This window comes from Puma concolor, chromosome D2 (assembly GCF_028749965.1).
Source record: "Puma concolor isolate L17-30 chromosome D2, mPumCon1.1.hap2, whole genome shotgun sequence".
Taxonomy (NCBI): Eukaryota; Metazoa; Chordata; class Mammalia; order Carnivora; family Felidae; genus Puma; species Puma concolor.
Genome location: NC_141677.1, coordinates 15,427,370 through 15,451,414, shown reverse-complemented (window position 1 = coordinate 15,451,414; position 24,045 = coordinate 15,427,370). Strand labels below are relative to the sequence as shown.

Here is a 24,045-nt window from a genome sequence, read left to right as displayed (position 1 = left end):
AGGGTATCCACAAATGCAAACGAAGTCACCATGGCACATTGAAATTTTATAAGCTACCAAGAGCTATGAATGCACAAAACTAAAAGGTCTTGTCGAGACCCCTGGGAACTGGGAATTGACTGTAAGCCAGCATCTACGGGTTGTGTGTGTTTCTGCTTCTGGTGGACAGCAGGAGTGAGGGTGCAGGTAGCTGGGGCAGTGCGTCCCTGAAGAGGGAGACAAGGACCAACTCAAGGTGGAAGAAACAGGAGATGATGAGAGTAACCACTGAGAGCGTGACCTTTGTTCTTTAAGCAAACTGACCTTGGAGTGAAGCAGTAGAAATATGGTAGTTTATGCAGACATCCCACCTTCCTTTTCCGTTCCTTAATCCTTTCCATTTATTGTGGGAGCCTTCATTCAATTATTCCATATAGGATAGAGTTTTTCGGTCTTTGTTTTGGATTTTATTTCAGAAAAGGCAGTTTCTTGGATTGTTTGATTTAAGGGGGCTTCCTTCCTCTCGAAGGTCCACCACAATTCCATGGGTGGCAAATACTGCCTTTAGGAAGAGGGTGCAAGGAACAAGTTCAAAAGCCTCTATCAGGACACAGGGTGCTGCCTGGACACATGTAGCATTTTAATACGAGAAGCAAATAATAGTCTTACATGCAGCTGTGAGGCAGCTTTGCTCTGGCAATTTGAATGCGCTCCTGCCCAAGCCATCCACCGCGTGCCTCCAGTACATCTAATGTACTCTCCTGAGATTTTATACTCATACGAACATTCCCTCAGTCTAGTGCACAAAGAAAACAAGGTGATTCATACAGTGATGCTCCATATAATGAAAGCTTTCTGCTTTAAGCACCTAGACTTTCAAAATTTATGCTGCTTTTAATAAAAATGTAATAATACAGTCTCACTTTAAAAGTACCAAGTAGTTCAGGGGCACCTGGGTGGCTCAGTGGGTTAAGCGTCCAACTTTGGCTCGGGTCATGATCTCATGGTTTGTGGGTTTGAGTCCCATGTCAGGCTCTGTGCTGACAGCTCAGAGCCTGGAGCCTGCTTCCGATTCTGCGTCCCCCTCTTTCTCTGCCCCTCCTCTGCTCACACTCTGACTCTGTCTGTCTGTCTGTCTGTCTCTCTCTCTCAAAAATAAGTAAACATTAAAAATTTATTTTTCAAATACCAAGTAGTTCAGAATTACATAAAGTGTAAGCAAAAAAGTTTGGTTACCCGTCTCATTCTGATCTAACTACCAGTTAATGATGGCTGAGGAGTTATCCTTCTTGGCATTTTCTACACATGCATATGTACAAATGCGTATGTGTATATATAAATATATATATATATTTATATATACACACACATATTTATGTATATGTATGTGTATATATATATACATATATGTATGTATACATACATATATATATGTATATATATGTGTATATATATATATATATATATATATATATATATATATATATATTTATATTTAAATTGGATTAAGGGGTGCCTGGGCAGCTCAGTTGGTTAAGCGTCCAACTCTTAATTTTGGCTCAGATCATGATCTCATTTGTGGGATTGAGTCCCATGTTGGGCTCCGTGCTAACAACACAGAGCCTGCTTGGGATTCTCGCTCTACCTCTCTCTCTCTGCCCCTTCCCCTGCTTGCATGCACACACACGCACTCAATCTCTCAAAATAAATAAATAAACTTTAAAATAAATAAAAGTAAAAATAAATTGGATTAACAATATCCACTCCTCTGAAACTTGATGCCTCTACCTCATATGTCCAACATCAGTACAAACTACTCTACCTAACACCTAACTAGCTGCCTAACACTCCATTGCTTGGCCAGACAATCTATTGAATCATTACACTACTGATAGACATCTAGGTTGCAAAAGTTAATTTAAAACCACAGCTGGACGGGCACCTGGGTGGCTCAGTTGGTTGTGTCCGATTTCGGCTCAGGTCATGATCTCGTGGTCCATGAGTTCCAGCCCTGCATCCGGCTCTGGGCTGACAGGTCAGAGCCTAGAACCTGCTTTGGATTCTGTGTCTCCATCTCTCCGTGCCTCTCTCCCACTTGTGCTCTCTCTCTCTCTCTCTCTCTCTCAAAAAATAAACATTAAAAAAAAAACACAGCTGGAGAAAGTTTCATCCACTCATCTGAGACATCATACAAAGCCAATGGAGTGGCTGTTAATCCAGTGCACTCACTGGACTTTGACCTCTGGGGTGGTATATGGTCTGCAATGGGCCCCTAGCCACATACAGAGCGGGGTGTGAGACTATGACAGACTATGGCAGACTGTGACACTCCCCTCTGCACATGATAACTGAGGGCAGAGTAAACGGGGTCTGAGATACAGACAGCAGGCATAGCTCTGCACTAAATCTCTACCAGAAGGAAAGGCATGCTCAGTTCCAGGCATAAAAACTATTTACTTTATTCTCTATGGTCCTCCACAAGATGTCTACTTTCAACCAAAAAAATTATGAGGTATACAAAAAGGGAAGAAAAAAAATGCACTCCTAAAAGACAAAGTAACAGAGCAAGAGTCAGCTATGACATTTAGGCTGGAACTATCTGGTAGGAAAGTTGAAAGAACTATGATGAATATGTTAAGGGCTCTGACAGCAAAAGTGTACAATATGAAGGATTAGATGGGTAATTTCAGCAAAGGGATGGAAACTATAAAAGAAAGACTCAAATGGAAATGATAGAAATGGAAACATCATAACAGAGACATTGAATGCTTTCAACAAGTTCATCACACAAACAGAGTCAAAGGAACAATCGATGAACTTAAAGACAGGTCAACAGAAATGACCTAAACTGAAACACAAAGATAAAACTGAATGAATTCAAAAAAGAAAGTACTCTTACACTATACCCAAAAGTAAATTGAAAATGGATGAAAGACCTAAATGTGAGACCTGAAGCCATAAAAATCCCACAGGCAGTAACTTCATTGACATTGGCTGTAGCAAGCTTTTTCTAGATATGTCTCCCAAAGCAAAAGAAACAAAAGCAAAGATAAACTATTGGAACTACATCAAAATAAAAAGCTTCTCTACAAAGGAAACAATCAACTAAACTAAAAGGCAACCTAAGGCATGGGAAACCTATATTTGCAAATGACATATCAGAAAAAGGGTTAGTATTGGAAATTTAAAAAGAACTTATCAAAGTCAACACCCAAAAACCAAATAACCCAATGAAGAAATAGGCAAAAGACATGAATAGACACTTTTCCAAAGAAGACATCCAGATGGCCAACAGACACATGAAAAGATGCTCACCCTCATTCATCATCAGGGAAATGCAAATCAAAACCACAATGAGATCCCACCTCACACCTGTCAGAATGGCTAAAACCAACAACAAAAGAAACAACAGGTGTTGGAGAGGATGTGGAGTGAAGGGAACACTAGTGCACTGTTGGTAGGAATGCAAACTGGTGTAGTGACTGTGGAAAACAGTATGGAGGTTCCTCAAAAAGTTAAAAATAGAACTACCCTATGATCCAGTAATTGCACTACTGGATATTTACCCAAAGAATACAAAAACACTAATTCAAAAGGATACATGCACCCCTATGTTTATACCAGCATCATTTACAATAGCCGCTTTATGGAAGCAGCCTGAGTATCCATCAATCAAAGAACAGATAAAAAAAAGATGTGATGGGGGCCTGGGTGGCTCAGTCAGTTAAGCATCCGAGTCTTGATTTTGGCTTAGGTCATGATCTCACAGTTCATGAGTTCGAGTCTTGCACTGGGCTCTGCACTGACAGTGCGGAGCCTCCTTGAGATTCTCTCTCGCTCTCTCTTTCTCTCTCTCTGCCCCTCCCCTGCTCTCTATTTCAAGATAAATAAACTTTAAAAAAAGATGTGGTACATAAATACAATGGAATATTACCTAGCCTTAAAAAAAGCATGAAATCTTGCCATTTGCAATGACGTGGATGGAGCTAGACGGTATTATGCTAAATGAAATAAGTCAGTCAGAGAAAGACAAATACCACATGACTTCACTCCTATGTGGAATTTAAGAAACAAAACAAATGAGCAAAGGGGAAACAAAAGAGAGAGAGAGAAATTAAGAAACAGACTCTTAACTGTAGAGAACCGACTGATGGTCACCTGAGCGGAGGTGGGTGGGAGATGGGGATTAAGGAATGCACTTGGCATTATGAGTACCAGGTGTTGTACAGAACTGTGGAATCCCTATATTGTACACCTGCAACCAATGCAACACTGTATGTTAACTAACTGGAATTAAAATAAAAACTTAAAAGGAAATATTACTGAGTATTTAAAAGCTGCATAACAATATCAAACTATCTAACATATGCATAGTTTGAACCTCAGAAAGAGAACAGGAGGACAAAAGAAGTATTTGAAGAAGTAACGGCCAAGAAATGTTCAGAATAATGACAGACGCCAAGCTCAGATGACATGGAGGACACTCACACAACAACTAGGCATGACCTATTGAATCTGCTGAAAACAACAAAGAGAAAATCTTGGAGGCAACAACAACGACAAAAAGACACATTACACACACACAAAAAAACCACAGTAAAAATTACAGGAGACTTACAGTAGAAACCATGTAAGGTAGATGGTAATGATGTGACATTTTTTAAGTACTAAGTGCTGAAAGGAATGACATTTTTAGGGGAAGTGGGGGGGGGGGGCAGGTAGGACTGTCAAGTTGGAATCCTATACCCAGTGAGAATATCTTTCAAAAATGAAAGAGAAATACCTTCTCAGACAAACAGAACTGACCAAGTTCATGGCCAATAGACCCATACTCCAAGAACACTTCAAGGAAGTTCAGGCGCAAGAAATATGATATAGTTTGGAAACCTGGATCTACGCAAAGAAATAGAGCATCAGAAATGGAATAAGTGGCAATAAAATAAATTTTTTCTTATTTTCAATTGCTCTAAAGGAGCAATTTTGCTCTAAAGCAAAATTACTGGCTCCCATTTATTTACGTGTTTATCACACATGTAAAATTAAAGGCATGTTGCATATTTCTCACATATGTAAAATTAATGCACGACAAGAGCACAGAGAATGGGAAGGGAAACTATTGAAATTCCTTACGCTACACATGAAGTGGTATATTATTATTCGAAAGTACATTGCGATGAATTAAAGGTTTGCATTTTTTTTTTTAATTTTTTTTTCAACGTTTTTTATTTATTTTTTGGGACAGAGAGACAGAGCATGAACGGGAGAGGGGCAGAGAGAGAGAGGGAGACACAGAATCGGAAACAGGCTCCAGGCTCCGAGCCAGCAGCCCAGAGCCTGACGCGGGGCTCGAACTCACGGACCGCGAGATCGTGACCTGGCTGAAGTCGGACGCTTAACCGACTGCGCCACCCAGGCGCCCCATAAGGTTTGCATTTTTTTTTTTTTAATTTTTTTTTTTTCAACGTTTATTTATTTTTGGGACAGAGAGAGACAGAGCATGAATGGGCGAGGGGCAGAGAGAGAGGGAGACACAGAATCGGAAACAGGCTCCAGGCTCTGAGCCATCAGCCCAGAGCCCGACGCGGGGCTCGAACTCACGGACCGTGAGATCGTGACCTGGTTGAAGTCGGAGGCTTAACCGACTGCGCCACCCAGGCGCCCCGGTTTGCATTTTTAATGTAGGAGCAAGGAGTTACAATGAGGGCCATAAATAACAAGTCAACAGAAGTAAAATGGAATTAAAACGTAGTTCACAGTGACATCTCTCCAAAGTGCTTCCTGTGACCTTTCCCCCCATTGCCTTAACTAGTTGCTCCCTCTGGAGGTCTCCTCTATCTGTGGCTTCTAACTTCAAATCACACACAAAGTAGAGGCACAGCATCCTGGTTTCAAGTGTGGGCTTGGCGGTCATACAGACCCGAGTTCCCACCCCAGCTCTGCCTCTCATTAGCTGCGTGATCTTTGGCAAGTTTCGCTCCACTGAGCCTTAGTTTTCTCATCTGCAAAGTGGATACGATAATGCTACGTATCTCAGAAATGTATTGCGCAGATTAAATGAGATAATCCAGGTAAATTTTTATTGTAGGACTCAGCATGTATTAAGTGCTCAACAAATATGTTACTTTGTTTATTGCCCTTTCGAGATTGTTTCAAAGGTACTTCTTACATGTTTTTATCTCCTTTGTCCCCCACTGGAGTGTATACACATTGGCAGCAGGCACTGAGTATTCTTTATGTTGTAGACTCACCTTCCTTCCGGCAGGTAAGTAATATAGGCACACAGTGGATGTATGTGCAGTAACTGCTTTTCAGAAAGTGAAACAATGAGTCAATGAAAGCTTCAGGAGGTTCCCCAACTCATCAAGTGATATATAACCCGCGACTATAGCTGGCATGCGTTCAGTGGAAATTTTCTTGTTGCTTCCATTCACATGCCAGATCTTTGCAACAGCCACGGATTTTCCTTATAAGAGGAGCAATTCACTCTCCTTTTCTTTCTGGAGATTTTAAACTTACATGGCAACCATCTCAGAATCATCAGGACCCTTCCTTCAGGCAGAAGCATTGTGGTTTGGTCCATCAAAGTATTTCCAAAACTGGCAGTTCAAGGAAAGAAAGAAAGAAAGAAAGAAAGAAAGAAAGAAAGAAAGAAAGAAAGAAAGAAAGAAAGAAAGAAAGAAAGAAAGAAAGGAAGAAAGGAGGGAGGGAGGGAGGGAGGGAGGGAGGGAGGGAGGGAGGAAGGAAGGAAGGAAGGAAAGTAAGTCTGTGATCTTGAAGTTCTTGTCCTCAGTATGGGCACCTGGTAAAAGACACTATTTGGAATCCACAGGTTCATGTGTAATCCTGTAGAACCAGAAGCCCCCAGCCAGTAAAGGATTGTCAGCCTTGTAAGGAAAATATTGCCTGACTCAACCAAATTAAGCTCTCCCTCTGGGAAGCATTTTAAGGAGGGCTTTAAGGAGGGCACTGCTCCCCACCAAGTAAGGGAGGTTTTCAGAATTCTGTCAGTGAAGGGAGTCTAGAATCATCACATCTCCTGAATCCTCTGAAGCTACTCAAGTAGGTTTTGCGTGCCTTCAGCACACATCACTTCCCTATTCCTGGGAAGACTTATCAGCCATGGCTCTTCAAGAATCTGTCTACACAAAGACACATCACCACTGCCCTGATGGGAGGGGCTGCAACACTGAGCCAGGGAACAGCCTTCTTCGGGGGAGAAAGCTGCAGACTTTAAATAAATGGGAGCCTGGGGGCGCCTGGGTGGCTCAGTCAGTTCAGCATCTGACTTTGGCTCAGGTTAAGATCTCACGGTTTGTGAGTTTGAGCCCCTCTTTGGGCTCTACACTGACAGCGTGGAGCCTTCAGGGGATTCTCTCTCTCATTCCCTCTTTCCCTCTCTGTCTCTCTCTGCCCCTGGTGGCATTCTCTCTCTCTCCTTCCCTCCCTCTGCCCCTGGCTCACTCACTCTATCAAAAATAATAAATAAATTGGGGCGCCTGGGTGGCGCAGTCGGTTAAGCGTCCAACTTCAGCCAGGTCACGATCTCGCGGTCCGTGAGTTCGAGCCCCGCGTCAGGCTCTGGGCTGATGGCTCAGAGCCTGGAGCCTGTTTCCGATTCTGTGTCTCCCTCTCTCTCTGCCCCTCCCCCGTTCATGCTCTGTCTCTCTCTGTCCCAAAAATAAATAAACGTTGAAAAAAAAATTAAAAAAAAAATTAAAAAAAAATAATAAATAAATAAACAAACAAATAAATAAGAGCCTGTAAATACTTATTTAACATATCAACAGGGACACTCTTAACTATGCAGATCTCTGAACCTTACTAAATCCAAGTGTTTTTTATAGCATTCTTTTACATGAGAATGTAGGAAGCCTGAAAGGGGGGGGGGGGGAGGTCTCTCTCTTGCATACCAGGCTGGAGGTCCCAAATGGGGAGGCAAAACTCATCCCTATTTTGAAGGCAGAGGTTCAGAGGAGATGAACATTTCAGCTCCCTAGCTCTTCCCAGGAGATAAATTACAGTAACTTGCATGGTTTGAGTTAAGGGAAAGTCCGCTCCTTGATATGTGGGCGGTGTGCTGGGGAGTGGAAGCCAAGAAAGTTGATGTGTGAGGCTGTAAATCTCAAGCAAAGGATGTTTGGGGCTGCTCAGGCCCTTCCCGGAAGTTACAGGACACAGTAAAGGGCTGGCCAGTTGGATGACACCAGTTTCTCACCACTGGGGAAGATCTACAGCTACATGCAGGGTGATTTACCCCTCGGTTTTGCAAGAGGGGCTCTGCCGACTATAGAGCACAAAGCAACTCACTCACAGCAGAGCGGACAGCGATGCTGGCCATGCGTTAGCTCCCCAGGGTGAACAGGACGGCAGGCAACAGTGACACAGCTAAACAGGATTTATAGGAAACCAAGAAAATGAAAATATATACCAGGAAAAGCCTGAGGAGGGAACTCGGAGTGACCCATATGCTCAGTCTAAATAACCTTTTCTCCTCCCACACACTCCTCTGCCCCTGCACTGTGAATCATCATCTCTCTAGAACAATAAAATGTCATCCGATCGCCACGTCCAAGCTCAGACTTCATTTTTCAAAAACCAGCTTTTCCATTTCTCACTTCTCAACTGATTTCAACGGATACAGCTTGGGTAATCAGGGCGACCCTGCGTTTTGTTAGATGTTGCGGGAAGTAGGGAACAAATAAATGTCCCCATGGTTCTACCACTTGAGGAATTTCCAATTTCTTTGGGAACCCGAACATATCGGACCACGTTCTTTGTTTCCAGATGCAGGGCAGAGCTTGTGACAATTTTCTCCTGAGCCATCCTGGGGTGGCCACTGCAAGTGAACATGTGTCCCCGAGAGCCTGGACGGTGGCTTTGTCAACTGCCTGCAAACCATTCTGTACTCCTGGCCTTGGGCAAAGTGGGCCTGGGACCAAGTTCAAGTGCGACCCGCACTCCTAAGTCACTCTCAGAGAGAGTGACTGTGGGTGAATTACTAGACAGCTGGTGCACAAGGGCAACTTTCAACATTACACAGATGTTTATCCTACACCACTGCACGCCTGACCCTGATCTGGAAATCGGGACGTATCAGTACACAAAACAGGCAAAGATCTTTGCCTTCATGGAATTTACATTCCAGTGGGAGGGGTAATAAAATGATAAACAAGCCGATGACAGAGCCAGCTAGAAGGTGGTGGACGCTCTCACCAAAAGTTCCACGTAAAAGGCCTGGGGTGGGGGGGCTGGCGGAGGGTAGACAGAGCAGGCCGAGCTGCAATACGATGGTGGGGCTGACTGAGAAGGTGAAATCTGAGCAAAGCCCGGACAGATCTGGTGGGGTGAGTCCAGCGGACACGTGGGGAGGAGCATTTTTAGAGCAGAGAAACAGCTAGAACGAGGGGTCCCCACGAGAGCATGCTTCGCACGGTGGAGGAAAAGCAAGGCAAGCTGGGTTAAACAGGAAGAGAGGAGAAAAAGAGGTCAGAGCAGTGATGGGGACCCAGCTGGCATTGGTCTGCGGGCTAGTCCCAGGGATCTGGCTTTCACTGTGCAAGAGATGGGGAGCCACGTCACGGTTCTGAGCAGGGACAAGATCCGGGGTGTGCTTTAAAAGAAAAACTTGAGAGACTTCTAGTTTCAGCTCCAACAATGAAAAAAGATTAAGAGTTGTCATTCCCACTTTTGCCACAAGAGAAGGCTAAGCAAACTGAAACGCAATGTCTTCTCGACCCATCAGACAACTGACGTCACAGGGAAAGCTGCCTCTCTGAGAGATTCATTGAGCCCTGCTCATCTGGGGCAGAAGCTTCTAGAGCCATGAAACTGGTAGGAACACTTCATGGTGATTCTAGCAAACTGCTAGAGGCTGAGTGTGGATCAGCATGAGAGTTAGAAACCCCCGGGCGCCACAGTCTTAGGGGGCCCTCCCTCTTTTCTACCCCAGAAATCCCAATAGGTCCTCGTGATGGAGAGCCAAGAAAAATCTCTTCAGGGATCTGGCAGGGGGAGGAGATTAACCACTGTGAAACACAATGGCCCAAGCAGAAGGGCACAGGGCTTTGCCTGAGCCTTATCCGAGATAGGGGGAGGGAATCCCTCCCCCTCCAGCTTCCCTCACCTAAAAGAGGAAAGAACACAGCAACAGAGTCAGGGCTTTAAAGAAATAGATTAAGAATGCTACTACCAGCAAAGGGAGTATAGTGCACTGGGAGGAAAAAAAGCTACACCATTCTGGAAACACTTATGAAGATCCCAGCCCAGAGACACAGGTCCAATAAGAGACTGAGATTTAATCGGAAGATAATAGAATACTCTCCCCACCCCCGCCCACCCGCTCCATACCTTACCAACACACCAACACTGATCCAGTATAGTAACACTAGGTTACTGCTAAAATAACACAAGACACAACTCTCTCTGAGATTTTAGTGAAGTCAAAAATCAAGAAGAGACAAAAACAAGGACATTAGAAGAAGTTGAAGCATCTGGGACCTACAGGTACAGCAAACATGAAACATAGTCCCTCTCCCAATCGGATTAACAGAAATCCTCACACTAAAGGCATATGCACCTCAGTTTCTATTGCGTGATACAACATGTCCTGCTTTCAACAAAAAATTAAGGGTGTGCCAAAAGGCGAGGAAAAACAGTCAGAAGAGGCAAAGCAAGAACCAGAACCAGACTCAGATAGGACACAAATGTTGGAATGATCACACAGGGAATAAAAAATAACTGATTAATACGTTTGGAGCTCTAATGGAAAAGTAGATAGCATGCAAGAACAGGTATCTAGTATCAACAAAGAAATGGAAACTTTAAGAAAGGGTAAAGGAAACGTTAGAAATTAAAAACACGATCACAGCAAAAAGGAATGCCTTTATCAGACTCATCAATAGACAGGATATGGTCAAGGAAAGAATCAGTGAGTTTGAAGATACGTCGATAGAAATTTCCCTAACTGAAATGGAAACAGAAAAACAAAACGAAACAAAAAGAAAATATCTAAGAACTGCGGGACAATAAGAAAAGGTGTAACATATGTGTGATTGTAATACCAGAGGAAGAAGAAAGAGTGGAAGAAATATTTGAATAACAGCCAAGAACTTCCAAAATTAATGACAGATACCAAAACACAAACCCAGAAAACTCAAAGAACCAAGCAAGATTGGACACACACACACACACACACACACACACACACACACACACACATCCCTAGGCATGTCATAGTCAAGCTTCAGAAAGCTAAAAAGGAGAAAAATCTTGAAATCCAGAAGAAAAAAGACCTTACATATAGAAGAACAAAGAAATTCGAACAGATTTCTCATTAGAATTCATGCAAGCATGGAGAAAGTGGAGTGAAATATTTATTGAAGTGTTGATAGAAAAAACCCTGCCAACCTGGAACTGTACATCCAACAAAATTATTCTCCAAAATTGAAGGGGAAAAAATAAAGATTCTGTAAACAAAACCTGAGGAAATCCATTACCAGCTGACCTTCCCTGCAAGAAATGTTAAAATTTCTTCATGCTGAAGGAAAATGATACAGGTCAGAAACTTAAATCTATATAAAGAAAGAAGTGAAGGTAAAGTAAAATATTTATTATTGTTATTTTACAAGTGATATAAAATATAATTTTTTGTTTAAAGAAATAATAGGAATAATGCATTTGGTGATTTTAAAATATGGATAAAGAAATGAATAACTACTGTGTTGGAAGGACAGGAAGGAGAAGTTGAAAATATTCTGTTAAAAGGTACCTGAGTTAGAAAGTGAAGCATTATAGCATCATTTGATGATGGATTTAGATTAGTTTAAAGTGTACATCATAGGCTTCCACTTTGGGGAGCAGGAAGTAAATATCTTTCTCTATTGCTCCTGTTAAATACAACTGAAAATCTTGAAAATGGCTTACTAAATAAACCTAAGAAGACTCTGAAAGTTGGAGAGAAAGGGGGAAACCAGCTAAGGGCCCTGGGATCTGGGGAAATAAATGGTATTGTGTTCCCTGGATTTTCTTTTTTTTTCTTTTTAATTTTTTTTTTTACATTTATTTATTTTTGAGACAGAGAGAGACACAGCATGAACGGGGGAGGGGCAGAGAGAGAAGGAGACACAGAATCGGAAGCAGGCTCCAGGCTCCGAGCCATCAGCCCAAAGCCCGATGCGGGGCTTGAACTCACGGACCGCGAGATCGTGACCTGAGTCGAAGTCGGACGTTTAACCAACTGAGCCACCCAGGCGCCCCCCCACCCCCCCAGATTTTCTTTTGACCACGCATTTCGCAAATTTAGAGCTAAGCAAGCCAGCAACTCAGAAATGTCAAGAGACATAAACCAAAAAAGCCCAAAATTAAAAAAAAAAAAAAAAGTCTGCTTTCTCTAGCCAAATGACCAGAAAAAGGGCAGCCTAGCAGGGCAAGAAAAATTTAGTAAATAACCTCTTCTACCCTAGAGGAACACCACAGAAGATCTAAAAACCACGCTATGAAAAGACAAGCCCAGAGAACATATATCTAATGAAGGGCTTGTAGCCACAATATGCAAAGAACTCTTACACTTGACAATAAGAAAATAAACCAATTTTAAAACGGGCAAAAAAATCTGGACACTCTAACAAAGAAGATATACAGTTGGCAAATAAGTATATGACAACACCAACAGCACTTGTCTTTAGGGAAATGAAAATGAAAAGGAGATAGCACTATAAATACCTACTAGAATTGCTAAAACCCCCAAAACTGACAGCATAAATTATGTGAGGTAGAGGAACAATAAGAACTCTCATCCACTGTGGCAAAAATGCAGAACAGTAGACAGCACTTTGGAAGATAATTTGGCAGTTTCTTACAAAACTAGACATACTTTTGCCATTAATTTGGCTATCAGATGTTTATCCGTCTTAACTGAAAATTAAGTCTACACAAAACCTGCAGACAAATGTTCATAGCAGCTTTATTCATAATCATCAAAAACTAGAAAAACCAAGATTTCTTCCAACAGGTGAGCAGATAAACATCCATACAACAGAATACTATTCAACAATAAAAAGGAACGAGCTCTCAAGCCAAAGCCATGCAAAGCCACAGATAAATCATTAATGTATACTGCTAAGTGGACGAAGCCCATGTGAAAAGGCATATGATTCCAATTATATGATATGCTGAAAAAGACAAAACCAAAGCAGTGGTAAACATATCAATGGTTGCCAGAGTTTTGAGAAGGGGAGAGACGAATGAATCGATGAAGCACACGGGATTTTTTAGGGCAAATTATTTTGTAAGATACCCTAATAATGTATGCATGCAATTATAGATTTGTTAAATTCCACAGAAATTTATCACATGAGAAAACTTAATGTATGCAAAATTTTTTATAATCATCTAGGAGGTTGGAGATCTCCAAATGGAATGCAGACGGTGACAAAACAATGTAACTATGGTATAAATGTATGGAATAACCTCACCAAGGGAGGTGGAGGAACAAGGTGCTGACTCAAGTAACTTTGAAAATGAGTGGAATCTGTAAGACTAAAGGCAAAAAGGAACTACATTGCACTTGAGCACTGTGCTCTAGTTGATAAGATTGTTTCCCATGGGGCCACAGGTTGGCAATTATGAAATGACTATACACACACACTAGAACTAAACAGTTAACTAAATGTACAACAGATGGTAGAAGTCATCAGTGTTTCTCACTGATGGAGTGGGAAGTAACAGTAAGCAAGGGCGACTGGCTGGAATGATCCCTGTGGTAATGGATTCAACTTGGAGATATCAGTAAGAACTCTCACTTAATGTAGACACAAGTGGTTACATGCAGAATTATTTCTAGATATGTGTCTATACATGGGTATACACACATATATTCCCTTGCTCTGTTGGCTGAGAGTGCCTGAAATCAATGACACTCAAGTATCAACAAGCACACTTGCATTCCTGATTTTGGTTTCTAAATACCATTCCCTAATAAAAGAAAGCAGGCCCCCCTTGGAGAAATGGCAAATTTTAGGACCGGGGCGGGACATATGCAAAAACATCTTACATCTTACAGTGGGGGAAAGTAAGAAAGTGCTAACACACACACACACACACACACACACACACACACACACAGTGGGATTATGTCAAAGTGACACAAAAGCTGACCGAAAGAGCTCCAAATAACCAAAGAGCAACAAGATGGGTAAAGCAATATTGTATTATTACCCAAAGTATGAAATAAATATCTACAAGTCCATTCTGATATAAAAATAGATAGATAGGTAGATGAGAGATAGACAAATCTCTCATGCAGCAAAATCAAATAATTTTCAAAATAAATCAAACAATTTATTATTTCTTCCATTCCCATGAAGGAAGTAGAATACAACTTCCCACTCCTTGAATGTGAACTACACATAGTGATTTTCCTCCAAGGAATATAGAAAGACTCACAAAAGGATAACTTTACATGGAAAAGCCTGAAAAATACTACCTCGCCCAGGTGAAGGTCAACATCAAATGTTAAGTCATGTTGCTAGCATGAATCCTTGATATGATGTGATGAGAATGACACTTTACCTCTGTCATCTGCCTTCCGCAAACCCGTAACTCAGGTCTCAAAAGCAGAAAAGCATCACCCAAATTCTAACAGAAAGACATGTCACAATATACCCAACCAATACTCCTCAAAACCGTTAACTTCACGAGCGAAACAACAGAACTATCACTGCCAAGAGGAGCCTAAGGAGGAGATGGGGCAACTAAGTGCAGTGTGGGTGGAGTCTCGGGTGGAAAAGAAAAAGGACACCTTACAGAAAAACTAAAGAAATGTGAACTGAGTATGGACTTCAGTTGATGCAAACAAATCAACCTTAGCTCCTTAATTGGGACAAATGTGGTAGACTAATGTCAAATGTTAATAATAGGGGACACTGAGTATGGGGTGTGTGGGAACTCCACTAACTTTACATCTTCTCTATGAATCTAAAATTATTCCAAAGTAAGTTTATATAAAACAAACCCTCTGGCCCCTCTGTTGAGAAGGGGCTGTAGCAGCAGGGGTGGAGGCAGAGAGGCCTGTTAGAAGGCTGCTACCGTAACGTAGGGGAGGGAGAGGGTGGCTGGCACCAAAGTGTTGGCAGCGGGTGGCGAAAACTCATAGGCACCGGGTGTGTATTTTCAAAGGTTCATGTCTGAGTAGGGAGCCGAGAAAGCAGTCAGAATCTTAGGGTGCCTGATGAGGAAACTTAACTCTCCGTTGTTTGTAATTAATCCATCTCTCCCAACAGGCTAAGCTCTGTGAGGGCATTTCTTTCTGCAGAAGCACCTCCCTTCCTCAGGCAGCACTAAATAATAATTGCTGAATCAAATTCTCTATGTCGTATGCTGAGATCCTACATATCTCCTTAACTTCAGTTTGGGTACAGCACCTCGAAGAACACAGATGACTCAATAGCCAAGCAAATATGGCTCTCCCCTACGTATCTTACCAAAGGAGACCCTTGCTTTCAAAAACCTGCCTAACTGACTTTCAGACTGATTGACATTTATATTTGCGCTGTAAAACTTACTGGTGAGTCCCACAACCCAATGACCACTGAAGGCCAGTACACTCCTGATCAATCCCCCCACTGGAGTTGAATGATCAACAACAGGTCTTTATGCTGGTTGCCCAGGCCGTATCAGTTTTACTTGTCAGTATAATGATCTTTTTACTCAATTAAATATTGCATAAACTGATGCAATATGAGAACAAACAATACGAGTAGGTACAGAACAGGATGTTTCTATCACAGTAAAGTTGAATGCCGAGAGCTTGAGGAAGACCTCTCTAAAAATACTGTTGTGGACTTAGGTGCGAATGAGAGGAGATTTGGGAACAAAGAAATGTGAACTGCTCTCAGATGTTCAGAGGTAACTTTCACTTCTCACTTCAAGTAGAATTTAAGAAACAGAAATGGGCACTGAACATCCTAGAAAACACATTCTGGGCATGGTTCATGCAGTAAGAGCAAATAGTCCTCATTCTGTAGATTCCTACTCAAAGATAAGGCTTCAAAAGACTGGCAATAAGAGTTCATATACAAGTTTTGTACTTTAATCAAATTATAAGGTAGGCAGGTATCATTTATTATAATTTCCTGCTTACATTTTTCAGTGAACCAACCAACCACCCACTATAATTTAGTTGAGTATAGAGTTTCTACTGCGCTGTGATCATTCTTCCCACTCATCACCATTCTCTTTTTCTCTCTTACCATTTCTTACTCATCTATCCTTTTAAATGACAACCAGGCTGCTAGTATGTGATCCAGATAGATTTCCTACAGAAAGTTGCAGAGGATTTGAAAGCTTTATCACAGCAGACTTCATTTCCTTGAAGACAGGACATTGTCGGGCCATAAAGAACGCTCCAGGCCCTATGGGTTGATGTTATTACAGGAGTTAGTCTCGTCTAGTAGAGAGGAAATTGCAAGATGACCTTACTGAAGATTCCAGAGTTATGAAAAAGATCAATAAACCTGACAAGTCCCGTTTCCTTTCCTGCTTACCATTATATGCCGTACTTGATCTTGTTTCGAGAGTGTCACTTCTCATACCTATTTCTTGAACTCTGGTCACCCCTGTTGGAAGGAATGTAAATCTTTTGGAAGGATTCTCTATTGAGATTCTTTTATGTATATGCTATTGACCTGGCAATTCCCATCGTGGGAATCTGTTTCACAGACACTTGTGTGTTTCCTAACACCAGCAGTTAGTTTTGATCTCGTGTAGTCAAATGCAGTAGCATCAGACACTTCTTGTCTAGCCTCGTTTTCTTCTGTCCCTGGCTCCTAGTCCCTACAGTTTGGTTAGGATTCAAGGGAGGTATGGGCAAGAAGTCTAGGCTTCATTAACTAGGGAACTCACATCCCTCTGGCCACTGCCCCTGGTTCATGAATGAACACATGACACCAAAGGAGTCAATGAGACTCTTCCCTAAGACTTTGGCTGAAATCATTAGGAAAGATGCTTTCTCTTCTTTCTGGGATTTTTAGGTATAAGAATGCTGTGAACCTAGAACTGTTGGCGACCATAGTTACACCACATGGATAGACACAATCTAAGAATGAAGCCAGCAGAGTAGAGATGGACAGCCAGCATGAGGACAAGAAGGAGAAATAACAACAACAATAGAATTTCAAGGCCATCATTTAAGCCTCTGGATCACCCAACTGGTTATGTGAACAGTTTGATTCCCTTTTGTCATGAAGCCAGTTTCATGTAGATTTATGGAATCTGTGAACAAATTAGTCCCAACTACTACAGAAAAAATCTATAAACAAACTAAATGTTTATCATAGGGGAATGGCTAGTCAAATTATGATATGCGCTATGGAATACTATGAAGGCATCAAACAGAAGACGCCACATTAGATGGATAGTCATGGAAGTCTCTGAGATATGTTTTTAAGTAACAAAGTAAAAAATGTGTAAAGAATGATCCTCTTTAAATCTGTGTATCTCTGTGTGTGTGTGTGAATTTTTAGGAAAACAGAATGGAAGGAATTATTCTGAAATGTTTACCATCATTAGGGAGAGGAGGGGGGTTAAGAAGTGATGAATGTTGTATAAGACAGACTTGCTCTGTATTTTTCCATTGGTTTTCTAATTTTATTACAATGAGCATGCATTTATGCATTCGTTATGCAAATTAAAATATTTAAATGGAAAAAAATCCCGTTCCCAGGGTTAATTAGTTTGGGTCCTCATCGCTTCTCATTACACAATTCAGCACATCTAGAACCAAGATTATTTTCCCCGCTAATCTAGTTAGTGACAGCACTAGTTACTAGAGTGGCGATCTGAGGGCTCCCAGTGGTGGCTCTTCCTCCCAAAGTCCACTGCATCCCAGTGGTCACTAAATTTACCAGGTCCACCTCCCACACCCTCCTGGAACGTGTCCCCTTCTCTCTGTCTCACTTCTGCCACTGCAGTTCTAGCTGTCACTATGAGTCGCCTGCATTACTGCGATCCTCTCCTACCCAATTTCCAAAATCCATGCTTTCTCATCTTTTATCACTCCCACAAAGAGATGTTTCTAACATGCAATTCTGATCCTGCTACTCCTCACTTAACAACCTTCAGCCAAAGTAGGAGTGAAGTCCAAACCCTGACACATAGCCTGCCGGACATTTTGCCATCTGACCTGGGACACCCGCTGCTTCATCCCTCACCACTCGCCCCCGCCATGTGTTCACGCTTGCCAAGGGTCTTGCGGATCCCGGAACATGCCAAACTCTCTCTTGCTTCTGTGCCTTTGCACATGCTGTTCCCTTGATGCAGCTCACTTTTCCCTGCCTTCCTTGCCTGACTCACTCCCCCCTTCTTCAAAGCTCAAGGTGAGCATCATTGTTTCTGATTCTCCTGGGTGGGACTGGGTACACTTTATGTGCCCTCTCGAAATTCTCTGCCATGGCCACCTTCCTTATCACATTTACTGTAATTATCTCCTTACCTTTGTGCCTTCTTTCCAGAGTCCCCAAGCAGGGGAGGCCGTGTCACAAAACGCAGCCTCGGAGAAGAATCCTGCGCTACCATTTTATACCTACGAGATGTTTCGACGACTAACTTAAATTCTGTGCCTCTGCTCGTCTGTACCAGGAACAGTATCTTACCATAAAGGACCGAGCACATCAATATGTATAAAGTGCTGAAAACAGCACCTGACCCATGGAAAGTACCAAATAAAGATGTGCTACCTTTCGTATCATTAGTAATCTTTATGCCTTAGTACAATGCTTAATAATGCTTAAGGGATGTTAAATAAGTGAACAATTACTTTGTTGAACAAAGTTTTCTGAACAAATGCTTCCATAAAAGCATGCATTCCCAAACAAGAGGTTCCGTTTTAATGCAAGACTTTCTACCTACATATACATACAGAAAAAAAAAGGGAAATGTCATTTAGAAACTCTGGTTCCAAATCATTTGAATGGCAGTTGCAGTCATCTGTAACAGAGCCACAACTCATGGCCCCGGTGTGATTATTCATGTAGCTTCATATAAAAGCAACTTCACCCATTAGTGTTAATTTGCTAGATGGTAAGAGAGCTACCTCCCATGCTGAACAAATGGCCTGCAGAATTTCGTAGTCAATGCATTCTGCAAATGCTGGCAGAATTATCCTCTGTCAGGATTCTGTAAAGTCCTACTTCTACAACTAAGCATTACTAGAAATGTCAAGGCAGAGTGGTTTCTAGGAACTTTTTCAAGACCAGTGAGAGAGCACAAAAGCAGCTTTTTTGTCTTTGATCCTGTCATAACCGAGTACCCGTACTTGGAGTATGCCTTCTGCCCCGCCAAGGACCTAGATGCCCCAGAAATGCGACAAATTAATTACAGCGGTTAATTCTTGAAAGGAAACGCTGACTGATGGGGCTGGACTGAAAGAGGGAGGGGACGGAGAATACAAGGGAGCGGGGGAGGATGGCCTGACATCTCAAAGGTGATGCACCACCTGGGTGTAGGCTTGGAATACCACACATCTCGAGAGGGGATATGGGATATCCCCCTCTGGCCATTCCCCAGGAGCCCAGGATGCCGCAACTGTGAATGCCCCACCCTCCTGTCAATGCTTGGCCGGTGCTAATTCTTTCCCACTGGACTCTGGAACTCATTATGTCCTGTTTTTCATTTTTCACTAGGTCTGGAAGGCTGCAGAGACTAGCCAACATCCACCTTCCAGACCTTGGGGCACAATTTTTTTTAAAGGTATATTTAAATGATGAGAAAGAAGAGAAAGCATCAGTTGGGAATTACAGGCAGGATATTTACCGGAAACATTAACTGTGGGTCCCACTCATCACCACCACTGTCTTCTGTCACTAATTTCTGCTGGCTTTTTTTTTTTTTTTTCCCAGGAAGATCTCCAATGCTGTCTCTTTAACGACCTATTTTTATTTTGTTTCTCAGTCCAGACAATGGGCTCTTCCCAGCTCTCTCAAGATCAAGCGTGAGCAAGCATCAGAGGGAGTTAGGGATGTTTCAGGACTGACTCGCTATAGAGTATGCTGATTTTTCTAGCTTTTGTTCTTATCCCCAGCCTAAAAGCAAACTATTGAAATTACATGTGCTAATGTTCCCACAATTAGAGAAAATAGGAATGCGGCTCCTATAGTTCTGTCTGACTTTATTAGTGTTTGAACTGTGACTTCAAAAAGATTATGGCAAGTGAAAGTCAAATGCTTGCAGCCGCTAAGTTTGCACGGAGTTAGTTTCAGGCTGTGTCCTGTCCCACGCTGCTCACGATGCACAGGATGACACCAAGTGTCAGTGGGGGAAGGCTGCCTGTGCTCCAGGAAGTGAAAATCACTGTTCCTGCTGTGGATGTACAATCACTTAGAAGCCAGGCCCTTAAGACTTTTACAGTGAGACCCTCACTCCTCTCTGTCATGCCTGTGTTCACCTGGGGCGTCTCACTTTACAGAGAGATTCTTAAGTGGAGCTCAGTGTGGAAAACCAGCCACGCTCCTTCCCACACTAAACAGTGCATAACTTCTGTTTTTCTACTTACAATGGCTCTAGAAATTCTGCCTTGCATTTGGAAAGCACATCTCACTTAAAGACTTCTTTCAATCCTCTCAATGCCCGGGCGAGACTGTTATCCTTACTTTCAATTTTATCAGAAACCGCGGGTCAGAAAGGCATGTAAATAACACCATGTCAAAACAGAAACAATGCCAGAGCCGGGAATTCAATACATCCTGACACACTTTGCATCTGATTATAAGCTCTTACCCCCTGCAAGTGGTAAAGTTATGTATAATAACTTCTAAAATGCTTTACAGATCATAGGATATAGTTTTACATTTATTATGTGAAATAAAGGCAATTTATACATAGTGAAGGAAAACAGAATATGGAAGCCTGTGATTTGAACCGCGAGAAAATTGGGATAACTTTATCAACACCAAACAGAACTCAAACACAGAAGAAATGTTTGTGGGAAAAGGACCAAGACCAGGGCTCTGGAATAAGATGTAGGCTGCAAAAGTAATAATAGCACAGAGCATGTGACAAACGACACAAGAAGGGACTCGGGCAGCTGAAAAATCAGAGTTCAGCCTGAGTTATAAGCACACGTCTGATAGGGTGAGGACAATTACTCACAGGGCATCTTTAGGACAATATGAGAGTTTTGAAATTTTGTTACCTAAAATAAGCAAAGAGAAAGGTAGAAGAAAACGGTAAGTAAGAAAGAGAAACATTTAACAGAACGGATTCAAAAAGAGGTAAAAGATGAAGTTCAGGAAAAAAGATCTTAAAATTAAAAAATTATTAACCAAAAGCAGGGGAGGGGCTGGCTAAGTCAAGCTGAGGGCAGACACCGGCGGCCACCGTGTTAAAGACAGCGCGTGAGGAAGCCCGATGTGAAGTGAGATGGTGTGTCAGTTTATTGACCAGGAGTTGTTCCAAATTCCTTTTCATTTCTGTTTACAAACCCTGGCTTTGTGAGGTGCTCAGAATACACTCAGGTGAGTATCCAGCGGATTTTATCCACCCCCCCCCCCGCCATGTTCGACATCTGATTCCATCCCCCTATTTTGCCTGAACTATGATTAGGATTTCTCATTGCCTGTGTATCTTGACCTAACACACGCCAAGAAGAATGAAAATAATCCAAGAGACCTGGTTCTTGGATACCAGGTCACAAGTTTTACCTCAAATGCTAGCTAATTTAAAAAAAAAAAAAAAATCTGTCTGGCTGCTAATCTTTAATTCAGAGCATTTTGAGGTCTAGGGAAGTTCTGTAATGAGATTGCTAACAGACGCAAAGATCATAAAATTTCAAAATTTCAAGCGACTGTAAATGGCTAATTCATTGTAATTAGTGATTTTTGGCAAATCACGTGGCATATTTGTATTCCACGGGGAAATGTCCCTCAAGTGGTAGCAGGAACGTGACACGCGTATGTAATTCAATTTAATTTCACTCCACAATTTCCTTTAAAGGAAAATGTTTACAGCTCTTGAAACCTATGGTGAGAAACACCCCTTTGACATTTGAAAATGAACAAAATGGAGAACTAACTTGCCTTGCTGAACACAATGGACACCATGAAGAAATCCAGTAAGAAACTCTCTGACAGATCTTTGTAGTCAAAATGGAAAAAGATCGCAGTGAAGCTCACGTGAATAAACTGATGAGCGGGGTTACAGAAGGAGGTCCTTAGCAGCTTCATGCCGGCAACGATCATCAGGAAAATGTCCCAGCTGTTGGAAAGGAAAGAAAGGAAGCGGTCAAGGACGGCGAAGTACCAGGTGAGTCACAATAGCTAATGTTTCTTGAGCATTTACTGTGCACGGTGCACTTTACAGGCATGAAAAGCCAAGACTGGTGGGGAAGGGGGACACAGGGGCGGAGGACGGTGTGGGGGGAGGCTCTGTCATTATCCACATTTGTCAGAGGAGCAAAACGGGGCGTTAGAGTTTGGGTCCCTTGTCTAAGATCTCATGGGGTGGGGGGCAGGGTGGAGTGAGGATTGAAACTCAGTCCCAAGGGACTCTCAAGCACAGACCCTTGGCCTTGAGAAGAAGCTCCTTCCTGCCACATGATCTTCACGGTCCCCTGTCCCTCAGCAAGGACACAGAGCTCCCTTGGAGCTTATCTGAAGGACTCCTGCAGCGACAGGTTCCGCAGAAAGTTTGATGGCGAGTGAGGAAACAGAGCATGCTGTCCCCCTTTGCGTCTGCTCAGTGTATGCTTTTTTATTATGAAAGAATCTTACTGAAGCAGTGATATAATAGTAGCTAATATTAAATTCGGAAAAGAAAGAAAACCCCGGTATCTCATCACAGACCTTTTTGCCTTTACATGTTAATTTCTAATATTTTTCAGCATATTTACCTCCCTGGTAAATGTAAGCTCTTTGGACTCCCCCCGCCCCCCACACTTTTTTTTTCCTGCTGAAAATGATACCATTGACAATTTTTCCCCCATGGCATTGGCCTTTTTAGTTAAGGAACTCATCAAAGCAGTCCAGCAAGGAGATAACCAGGGCTTTGCTTCAAGGCCTGGGCTCCTGGATGCTCTTGTCTGGGGAGTCAGGTTATTAACCTGTATAGGGAGCATGTGTTATACGAACAATTCCAGCAGATGCTGAAGCCAACAATGAATAATCTAACTACCTTAAGCTTGGAAAGTTAATGATAACAGCTAAGAATATCCTGACAGAGCAAACAGCCACTTCCTGGAGGGGTCTGTCTTTCTGAAGGAAGGCTTTGCGCATTTTGGGCAGATTCCTGCACCGTCCCACTGTAATAAAATCCTACTTGCAAACTCAAAAGAAAGGCAGAGATGGGAATACTTTCCAGTGAATGGTTGCACTTAAAAGAGAGAGGTTTTCTCCCCCTGGCTAAATACAGAAAACTGGAGCTATGCCTCAATTTCCCTCAGCCTAGAGGGATCCCCGGGCTCTGGACCCTTTTCAGCATTATTATTATCTTGTCCCAGGATGAGGGCATTCGAAAAATGCTTTTAAAGTCTTTGCACCTATCAGGTGCAACACTGTCATTTTTGTTGTCAAAAAGATCTAATAATGTTGGCAATTCCATTTGCCTTGATGTGATATTTCATATGCCTTCAGACCGAGGGCTACAATTGTTTTCACTTTGCCTGAGGATGCACCCAGTGAGATTTGCTCAAGGCTCATCTGAAGAAAACTAGTCCTTAATTACATACAGATTTGGGCTGAGTGGGAATGTTTTCATGTAACTTCAACATAAAACCCTCAGGGTTCCTGCAGCAAAGTTGCGCACTGCTCCAGAACCCACCTTTCTTTTCCTTCTATTTCCTGATGAAAATACAGTATAAAGACATGACTTTGGGTCCAGCTGCCTTTGACAACAGCCCAGGATACAAGAATGTCTATGCCCAATGACAAAGCATCTTAAGGTTAGGGGTATTCTTATTTGGGTTTTCACAGGAGACTGATGATTTTGGGGGTTATTCAGGCCAAATCTAAGTGAGGGTCAACTCTTAACTTTGTGTTCTCTGTGATACGGTTAAAACGAAGAGCATTAATTTTTTGCTTA

At 42.2% G+C, this 24,045-nt stretch overlaps 1 protein-coding gene across 4 annotated transcripts in view; it reads right to left on the bottom strand.

Moving 5' to 3' along the window:
• PCNX2 (pecanex 2) overlaps positions 1 to 24,045 on the bottom strand; it is a 303,804-nt gene that overhangs the window by 101,958 nt on the left and 177,801 nt on the right. For 3 of the 4 annotated variants that reach the window (XM_086679664.1, XM_086679662.1, XM_086679661.1), the window contains exon 21: positions 22,047 to 22,224. In XM_086679664.1, the coding sequence (XP_086535790.1) occupies positions 22,047 to 22,224 (178 nt within the window). The remainder of the gene's footprint in view (positions 1 to 22,046; positions 22,225 to 24,045) is intronic. The other variant, XM_086679663.1, reaches the window with a different exon arrangement.